We start from the raw sequence: 10,000 nt of genomic DNA on the forward strand, positions 1-10,000 counted from the left end.
AATTTTCTTTTGCTTTTATTTCTGCTTCGTCATCGGTTATAATTTTTTTTGTATTAACTTTCCCGTCTCCTCCTCTCCCCCCTTTCTTTGTTGCCTTTTGTTTCTGGCTACTTTCCCTTCCCACGTGTCTTCTCTCTTTCTCCTGTGTCCTCTCTCTCTCTCTCTCTCTCTCTCTCTCTCTCTCTCTCTCTCTCTCTCTCTCTCTCTCTCTCTCTCTCTCTCTCTCTCTCTCTCTCTCTCTCTCTACTTTCTTCTTGCCTGTTCCTTCGTAATTTTTACGTTACGAAGATATTTTTGTTTTTTCTGTCATCTCTTTCCCTTTTTCTGTTCCATCTTCTCTGCCTGGTCTTGTCTGTTCTGTCCATTCTCCTTTTCTATCCACTTCCCCTATATGTCAACTTCTCTTTTTTTCTTTCTCACTTCCCTTTTTCTGCTCGGGTTTTTCCTGTTTATCAACTTCCCTCTTTCTGTCCCTTTTGCGTTTTCTATTCCCCCCGTTTCTATCCTTTATTTTTATACCCCATTCCTCCCTGTTTTATACCCCATTCCTCCCTGTTTTATACCCCATCAAAATCATCTGTGTACAGGTTCCTGAGCCTGTTGGGCTCTATCATATCTACACTTGAAACTGTGTATGGAGTCAGCCTCCACCACATCACTGCCTAATGCATTCCACCTGTTAACTACTCTGACACTGAAAAAAGTTCTTTCTAACGTCTCTGTGGCTCATTTGGGTACTCAGTTTCCACCTGTGTCCCCTTGTTCGCGCACCACCAGTGTTGAATAGTTTATCCTTGTTTACCCTGTCAATACCCCTGAGGATTTTGTAGGTAGTGATCATGTCTCTCCTTACTCTTCTGTCTTCCAGTGTCGTAAGGTGCATCTCTCGCAGCCTTTCCTCGTAACTCATGCCTCTTAGTTCGGGGACTAGTCTAGTGGCATACCTCTGAACTTTTTCCAGCTCCATCTTGTGCTTGACAAGGTACGGGCTCCATGCTGGGGCCGCATACTCCAGGATTGGTCTTACATATGTGGTATACAAGATTCTGAATGATTCCTTACACAGGCTCCTGAACGCTGTTCTGATGTTAGCCAGCCTCGCATATACCGCAGACGTTATTCTCTTTATGTGGGCTTCAGGAGACAGGTTTGGTGTGACATCAACTCCTAGATCTTTCTCTCTGTCCGTTTCATGAAGGACGTCGTCTCCCATTCTGTATCCTGTGTCTGGCCTTCTGTTTCCGGCGCCAGTTTCATTACTTTGCATTTACTCGGGTTGAACTTGAGCAGCCATTTGTTGGACTATTCATTCAATCTGTCTAGGTCGTCCTGTAGCCTCCTACTATCATCCTCTGTTTCAATCCTCCTCATAATTTTTGCAATATCAGCAAACATTGAGAGAAACGATTCTATACCCTCTGGGAGATCATTTACATATATCAGAAACAGTATAGGTCCAAGGACTGACTCCTGCGGGACTCCACTCATAACGTCTCGCCAATCTGAGACCTCACCTCTCACAGTGACTCGTTGTCTCCTGTTGCTTAGGTACTCCCTTATCCAATGGATTACCTTCCCTTTCACTCCAGCCTGCATCTCCAGCTTTTTCACTAGCCTCTTGTGTGGTACTGTGTCAAAGACTTTCTGGCAATCCAAAAATATGCAGTCTGCCCACCCTTCTCTTTCTTGCCTTATTTTTGTTGCCTGGTCGTAGAATTCAAGTAACCCTGTGAGGCAGGACCTGCCATCCCTGAACCCATGTTGATGCTGTGTTACAAAGTTCCTTCGCTCCAGATGTTCCACTAGCTTTCTTCACACAATCTTCTCCATCAGCTTGCATGGTATGCAGGTTAGGGACACTGACCTGTAGTTCAGTGCCTCCTGTCTATCCCCTTTCTTGTATATCGGGACTACGTTAGCTGCTTTCCAAATATCTGGCAGTTTCCCTGTTGCCAGTGATTTGTTATACACTATGGAGAGTGGCAGGCACAGTTCTTCTGCTCCTTCCTTTAGTATCCAAGGGGAGATTCCATCTGGGCCTATAGCCTTTGTCACATCCATCTCTAGCTAGGTGAATAGCTGCACCAGGTGAAAGGGAACATTATTCAAATATTTCCGTCCTGCCAGGGGAAACTGAACCAGCGATCTGTCTGTCTCTCACTCTCTCTCTCTCTCTCTCTCTCTCTCTCTCTCTCTCTCTCTCTCTCTCTCTCTCTCTCTCTCTCTCTCTCTCTCTCTCTCTCTCTCTCTCTCTCGTAATATTTGTAATCAATGTGTTGCATGTATATATATATGCTTATGTAGCATATATGTGCGTATGTAAGTACATAATTATAAATACATACAATTAATCAGGGAATATAGAATTCTGGGGATTTTTCTTGTAAACCGTTTACTTCTGATCATATATTAACTCCGCTGAGGTTAACCTTTCAACTGTACGCCACAATTGCTCGTGTCTTGGCAGAATACAAATGGCTTGTCTTGGAGATGTTGTTGTTGTTGTTAAAGATTCGCTACCTGGAATGAAGTTCCAAGTAGCACGGGCTATGGTGAGCCCCTCTTGGAGATGAAGCAGGTACGTGTATAATCTCACGCCCCAAGACATCCTGCATCTTGAAATTCATAGATGCTCTTCTGCAGGTCAGATTGGAAGTTCGCGAATGACGCACGCGAAGCGCATTTCACCGGTGTGAAGTATGGAATCTGGACCGCCATCAGGGAGGCGTTGGGTGCCTCTGAACCTTCTATTATCGACGTTCTTTTGTCTCCTCTGGTCTGGCGGGGGCTGTGAATTCCTTTAACCCAGATGGAGTGTCTCAGGGAGTCTTGGGAGGAGAGTTCGATCCCATTCAATTACTTCAATATTGTTCCAAGGTTGGATTTTTTTGTGTTTATTGTTTTATGGCGCCAGTTGTGTTGTCTGGAATATGGGTCATGGGCCCTAGTGCGGCTCATTGTGATCAGTGTCCTGTGTACTCTCTAGTGCACTGTTGTACTCTAGCACTGTTGCACTCTAGTGCACTGTTGTACTCTCTAGCACTGTTGCACTCTCTAGCACTGTTGCACTCTCTAGCACTGTTGCACTCTCTAGCACTGTTGCACTCTCTAGCACTGTTGCACTCTCTAGCACTATTGCACTCTCTTGCACTGTTGCACTCTCTTGCACTGTTGTACTCTCTTGCACTGTTGTACTCTCTTGCACTGTTGCACTCTCTTGCACTGTTGCACTCTCTAGCACTGGTGTACTCTCTTGCACTGTTGCACTCTCTTGCACTGTTGCACTCTCTTGCACTGTTGCACTCTCTTGCACTGTTGCACTCTCTTGCACTGTTGCACTCTCTAGCACTGTTGCACTCTCTTGCACTGTTGCACTCTCTTGCACTGTTGCACTCTCTTGCACTGTTGCACTCTTGCACTGTTGCACTCTCTTGCACTGTTGCACTCTCTTGCACTGTTGCACTCTCTTGCACTGTTGCACTCTCTAGCACTGTTGCACTCTCTTGCACTGTTGCACTCTCTTGCACTGTTGCACTCTCTAGCACTGGTGTACTCTCTTGCACTGTTGCACTCTCTTGCACTGTTGCACTCTCTTGCACTGTTGCACTCTCTTGCACTGTTGCACTCTCTAGCACTGTTGCACTCTCTTGCACTGTTGCACTCTCTTGCACTGTTGCACTCTCTTGCACTGTTGCACTCTCTTGCACTGTTGCACTCTCTTGCACTGTTGCACTCTCTAGCACTGTTGTACTCTCTAGCACTGTTGCACTCTCTTGCACTGTTGCACTCTCTTGCACTGTTGCACTCTCTAGCACTGTTGTACTCTCTTGCACTGTTGCACTCTCTTGCACTGTTGCACTCTCTAGCACTGTTGCACTCTCTAGCACTGTTGCACTCTCTTGCACTGTTGCACTCTCTTGCACTGTTGTACTCTCTAGCACTGTTGCACTCTCTTGCACTGTTGCACTATCTTGCACTGTTGCACTCTCTTGCACTGTTGCACTCTCTTGCACTGTTGCACTCTCTAGCACTGGTGTACTCTCTTGCACTGTTGCACTCTCTAGCACTGTTGCACTCTCTTGCACTGTTGCACTCTCTTGCACTGTTGCACTCTCTTGCACTGTTGCACTCTCTTGCACTGTTGCACTCTCTTGTGTATTCTCATTGATATTGTTGGTGAGATCATGTCTGTTATGATCAGCATTTGTAACTTTCCTCTTTCCTGCCAGAGATATCTTGAACAAATTACTCCAGTCTCGAAATGCTGAGGAAACCTTTCAACAGATGCCACCATTGGTCAATGAATCATCATCAGATACAGAGTGGTGATGCTCTCTCTCTCTCTCTCTCTCTCTCTCTCTCTCTCTCTCTCTCTCTCTCTCTCTCTCTCTCTCTCTCTCTCTCTCTCTCTGTCTCTCTGTCTCTCTGTCTCTCTCTCTGTCTGTCTGTCTCTCTCTGTCTCTCTCTCTCTCTCTCTCTCTCTCTCTCTCTCTCTCTCTCTCTCTCTCTCTCTCTGTCTCTCTCTCTCTCTCTCTCTCTCTCTCTGTCTGTCTGTCTGTCTCTCTCTCTCTCTCTCTCTCTCTCTCTCTCTCTCTCTCTCGTAACTCATAAATCTTCTTAAATTTGTGTGCAAGGCGAGTATATATATAAGATGTTGAGCAGGATCTTATCGAGGTAGGAGGAGTTAGGGAGTGGAGGTTGACGTGGTTGTACTTGGTGGAGGAGGAGCTGCTCCTTCAGGTGTTCTCGGAATAAGTGGACAGGTGTATTTAGAGTAAGAGGATGGGCGTGTGGCCCAGCTCGTCCTCCTAAGGCTCCCCATCGTCAAGAAACTGACGTACTGAAGTGCCTTTTTCCTAACCTGCCAGAGGACCCAAAACAGAAAACGGGAGAGTGTGTCACTTTCGCCAGCCGCTTCCATTTTGTAGTACGACGATTTTTATTCTAATATTAGGCCTAGACAACTAGGCCTAATATTAGAATGGGAAAAGATGAACTAGGGTTACCTTGAGATGATTTCGGGGCTTAGCGTCCCCGCGGCCCGGTCCTCGACCAGGCCTCTTTTTTGTTACACACCCCCAGGAAGCAGCCCGTAGCAGCTGTCTAACTCCCAGGTACCTATTTACTGCTAGGTAAACAGGTACATTAGAGTGAAAGAAACTCTGTTCATTTGTTTCCTCCACTGGGGGATCGAACCCAGAAGTTCAGGACTACGAATCCCGAGTGCTGTCCACTCAGCCGTCAGGCCCCTGACAGGGGTGGAAGCCAGTACACGTGGGCGTGGGTGGAAGCCAGTACACGTGGGCGTGGGTGGAAGCCAGTACACGTGGGCGTGGGTGGAAGCCAGTACACGTGGGCGTGGGGGGGGGGGTTGAGGATGGCTTCATATAAAAGTCAAATCAATCTACAATCTTAAAACAAAGTATGGTAAGAAATACTTACTCTGAAAGGCAATCAGCCGCCGGAAAGGCGTGGTCCAAGAGCTTAAGCTCGATCCAGGCATTCCCAAAGAGGTGGGTAAAAAAACAGGTGAGCATACACACACACACACACACACACACACACACACATGGAGTATGCAGCCCCAGCATGGAGTCCATATCTAGTCAAGGATAAGACTAAACTGGAAAAGGTTCAAAGGTTTGCCACCAGACTAGTACCCGAGCTGAGAGGTATGAGCTACGAGGAGAGACTACGGGAATTAAACCTCACTTCGCTGGAAGACAGAAGAGTTAGGGGGGACATGATCACCACATTCAAGATTCTGAAGGGGATTGATAGGGTAGATAAAGACAGTCTATTTAACACAAGGGGCACACGTACTAGGGGACACAGGTGGAAACTGAGTGCCCAAATGAGCCACAGAGATATTAGAAAGAACTTTTTTAGTGTCAGAGTGGTTGACAAATGGAATGCATTAGGAAGTGATGTGGTGGAGGCTGACTCCATACACAGTTTCAAGTGTAGATATGACAGAGCCCGATAGGCTCAGGAATCTGTACACCTGTTGATTGACGGTTGAGAGGCGGGACCAAAGAGCCAAAGCTCAACCCCTGCAAACACAACTAGGTGAGTACAACTAGGTGAGTACACACACACACACACACACACACACACACACACACACACACACACACACACACACACACACACACATACACACACACACGAGATGAACAAACATGAATGAATAAATGCCATCTGCTTCCTTCATGAAAATCGTGTGAATGAATGAATGGTGTGGTTCTACACAAGAGGAGTAGGAGGGGGGGTGTATGGAAGAAGGAGGGGGGATTTGGGGCGAGAGGGGTGGGGGGGCATACATAATGAGTATACATCAGTATACATCAGCATACATCAGCAACGAGCATTCCCACACCACATATGATGGTGTTAAGAATGGAGGAGTGTGTGTATAGATTCCTGTATATCATCCCAGGAGAGGAGGGGGGAGGTGAGAGTGGCACCTCTGACCTGAGAGTGCCATTGAGTGCCGGGGCGCGAGGTGTTTATTAAGGTGTCTCTCACTCAACTGATGCACTCGTTCCTCAAGGCTTTACGATCTGTTTTATGACTCCTGCTCTCATAAACCTTGGTGTCACTGATGGGGTATACTCTCTCTCTCTCTCTCTCTCTCTCTCTGTCTGTCTCTCTCTCTCTCTCTCTCTCTCTCTGTCTGTCTGTCTCTCTCTCTCTCTCTCTCTCTCTCTCTCTCTCTCTCTCTCTCTCTCTCTCTCTCTCTCTCTCTCTCTCTCTCTCTCTCTCTCTCTCTCTCTCTCAACATTCTGTCTGTTCTCTGGCTGTTTAGGATTTTATGGGTTTGCTGTTCTCTTATTCACGTTACCAACTCAAAGCATTTTTTTCCTTTGAACCCTCATTCTAGCTCATTCACACACACACACACACACACACGTGGGTGGGGGGTGGGGGGCCTGGTAGCCTGGTGGATAGCGCGCAGGACTCGTAATTCTGTGGCGCGGGTTCAATTCCCGCACGAGGCAGAAACAAATGGACAAAGTTTCTTTCACCCTGAATGCCCCTGTTACCTAGCAGTAAATAGGTACCTGGAAGTTAGTCAGCTGTCACGGGCTGCTTCCTGGAGGGGAGGGGGGGGGGTGTGGAGAGAGAAAAAAAAGTAGTAAACAGTTGATTGACAGTTGAGAGGCGGGCCGAAAGAGCAAAGCTCAACCTCTGCAAACACAACTAGCTGAATACACACACACACACACACACACACACACACACACACACAGACACACACACACAGACACACACACACAGAAGGAGGAGGAGGTGGTGTAGCTTTGCTGATAAGAAAAGGTTGGAGTTTTGAAGAGATGGTTAATCAGAACTGTGAAGGGTTCAGTGACTACATATCAGGCACCATAGCAACTGGAGGACAGAAAATTATAATAATAGTCATATATAACCCCCCACCGAACGACAGAAGACCCAGACAGGAATATGATAGAAACAACTTGGCCACCATCAATATAATAGAGAGAGAAGCTTCTGTGGCTAGCAGGAACAGATCCAGGCTACTAATCATGAGAGACTTCAACCATGGGAAGATAGATTGGGGGAACAGAGACCCACATGGAGGACCAGACACATGGAGAGCTAAGCTGCTGGACGTGGCAACAAGAAACTTTCTAAGTCAACACGTCAAGGGACCGACAAGAATGAGAGGAGAGGATGAACCAGCCTTGCTTGATCTGATATTTACCCTAAATGAGTCGGATATAAGGGAAGTTAAGTTGGAAGCCCCCTTGGGAATGAGTGATCATAGTGTATTAAGTTTTGAGTACCTGGTTGAGCTAAGAATTATCTCACCCAAAAAAGAACTGGGAAACAAAGGGCTGGCGTACCGAAAGGGAAACTATGAGGAGATGAATAAATTCCTATGGGATATACATTGGGACACAGAACTCGGAACCAAGTCCGTACAAGACATGATGGACTATGTCACCCAAAAATGTCAGGAGGCTGTAAGCAGGTTCGTCCCGGCCCGACAGGAAAAAACAGAGAAGCAAAGGAAGAATCCGTGGTTTACTAGGGAATGTATGAAAGCAAAGGAGCTGAACAAAAGGGCATGGAGGAACTTCCGTAATAACAGAACACCAGAAAGTAGAGAGAGATACCAGAGAACCAGGAACGAGTATGTTAGTGTGAGAAGAGCAGCTGAGAAAAGGTATTCTGCTTACAGAAGACGTGAAGACAGAAGAGCTAGGGGAGACATGATCACCACATACAAAATTCTCAGGGGAATTGACAGGGTAGACAAGGATGGATTATTTAACACGGGTGGCACACGAACAAGGGGACACAGGTGGAGACTAAGTACCCAAATGTGCCACAGAGACATTAGAAAGAACTTTTTCAGTGTCAGAGTAGTTAACAGATGGAATGCATTAGGCAGTGATGTGGTGGAGGCTGACTCCATACACAGTTTCAAGTGTAGATATGATAGAGCCCAGTAGGCTCAGGAACCTGTACACCAGTTGATTGACAGTTGAGAGGCGGGACCAAAGAGCCAAAGCTCAACCCCCGCAAGCACAACTAGATGAGTACAAGCAAACACTCTCAATTGAAGCTGTTATAATAACCAAGTTTAACCACTTGGCCATTTAAGTAACATTCACCATTTTTCACTGTATTAAATAATAAATAACGTAACCTGCATGTATTCTATACACCATTATCTACACGTCTGGATCTATCTATTAATGGATAAATTTTCTTTCTCTTATAGATAGAAGGTGAGTGAAGAGGTCTCGGCCAGTATATTGATTCCTCTCTTCTGTGACCCAAGGTAACTTTATTTAACTTTAATTTTAACTAACTTTAATTACTTATAACTATTTAATTTAATTTTAATTTAATATAACTTTAACTTTAATTTTATAACTATTTTCGCTATAATATTATTATACTATAATGAAAGTTATAATAATGAAAGTCTAAGGAGCAAATCTATCCATATAAAATGCAACACGAAATAATGACTATAAATACAATGAGTTTATGTTCAGGAAAGACCTGGGTAAATACTGGTTTAGTAACATTGTTGTTATATGGAACTAGTTACCGGGTAACATATGATAAACGTGGGATCACTGGGTTGTTTCAAGCGTAGGTTAGACATATAAATACATGGGCTTGGGTGGATGTGAATAGGAGCTGCCTCGTATGGACCAATAGTCCTAAGTTTTATGTATATATATATATATATATATATATATATATATATATATATATATATATATATATATATATATATATAGTTCTTATCTCCTTATGTTCTTATGTTACTTATTTGTTTAACTTAGTAACAATGTTATATTTTATTTTTAGGAGAACAATAGTAAATTTTGGTTAGTAATTGTGAGTGGAGTGGCTTAACAACTATTAGGGTTGTTAGTGTGTGTTTGGGTTGGTTTAGGGTTGTTAGTGTGTGTTTGGGTTGGTTTAGGGTTGTTAGTGTGTGTTTGGGATGGTTTAGGGTTGTTAGTGTGTGTTTGGGATGGTTTAGGGTTGTTAGTGTGTGTTTGGGTTGGTTTAGGGTTGTTAGTGTGTGTTTGGGATGGTTTAGGGTTGTTGGTGTGTGTTTGGGATGGTTTAGGGTTGTGTTAGTGTGTGTTTGGGATGGTTTAGGGTTGTTAGTGTGTGTTTGGGATGGTTTAGGGTTGTGTTAGTGTGTGTTTGGGTTGGTTTAGGGTTGTTAGTGTGTGTTTGGGATGGTTTAGGGTTGTTAGTGTGTGTTTGGGATGGTTTAGGGTTGTTAGTGTGTGTTTGGGTTGGTTTAGGGTTGTTAGTGTGTGTTTGGGATGGTTTAGGGTTGTGTTAGTGTATGTTTGGGTTGGTTTAGGGTTGTGTTAGTGTGTGTTTGTCACGTGAGAACTGGAACTATGTACGTGGCTCCCTGCCTGTTATCCCTGACTATCACCCTAATGCCCACGAGACTATAATCGACTCACAGCTGGGAATCCCGGGCGAAACA

General features: G+C 45.0%; 2 protein-coding genes across 2 annotated transcripts in view; one reads left to right on the forward strand and one right to left on the reverse strand.

Annotated features, from left to right (window-relative positions):
• Nucleotides 1-10,000, forward strand: part of LOC123772040 (zygotic gap protein knirps-like) — a gene marked incomplete in the record, with an annotated part of 198,958 nt that overhangs the window by 73,763 nt on the left and 115,195 nt on the right.
• On the reverse strand, nt 2,964-5,503 carry LOC138372194 (300 kDa antigen AG231-like). Its single transcript, XM_069337512.1, has 2 exons — nt 5,443-5,503; nt 2,964-4,222 (listed from the first exon to the last, which is right to left on the reverse strand). Exons 1-2 carry the CDS (start codon nt 5,501-5,503, stop codon nt 2,964-2,966), a joined length of 1,320 nt encoding a protein of 439 aa, XP_069193613.1.

This window comes from Procambarus clarkii, chromosome 38 (genome assembly GCF_040958095.1).
Source record: "Procambarus clarkii isolate CNS0578487 chromosome 38, FALCON_Pclarkii_2.0, whole genome shotgun sequence".
NCBI lineage: Eukaryota > Metazoa > Arthropoda > Malacostraca > Decapoda > Cambaridae > Procambarus > Procambarus clarkii.

Bases quoted from the DNA above. Each gene is read 5' to 3' on its own strand.
- LOC138372194 (XM_069337512.1), bottom strand. From the start codon at position 5,503: ATGCCTGGATCGAGCTTAAGCTCTTGGACCACGCCTTTCCGGCGGCTG. The intron at 4,223-5,442 runs GTAAGTATTTCT...TATCTCTGGCAG, and splicing joins GCGGCTGATTGCCTTTCAGA to GAAAGAGGAAAGTTACAAAT.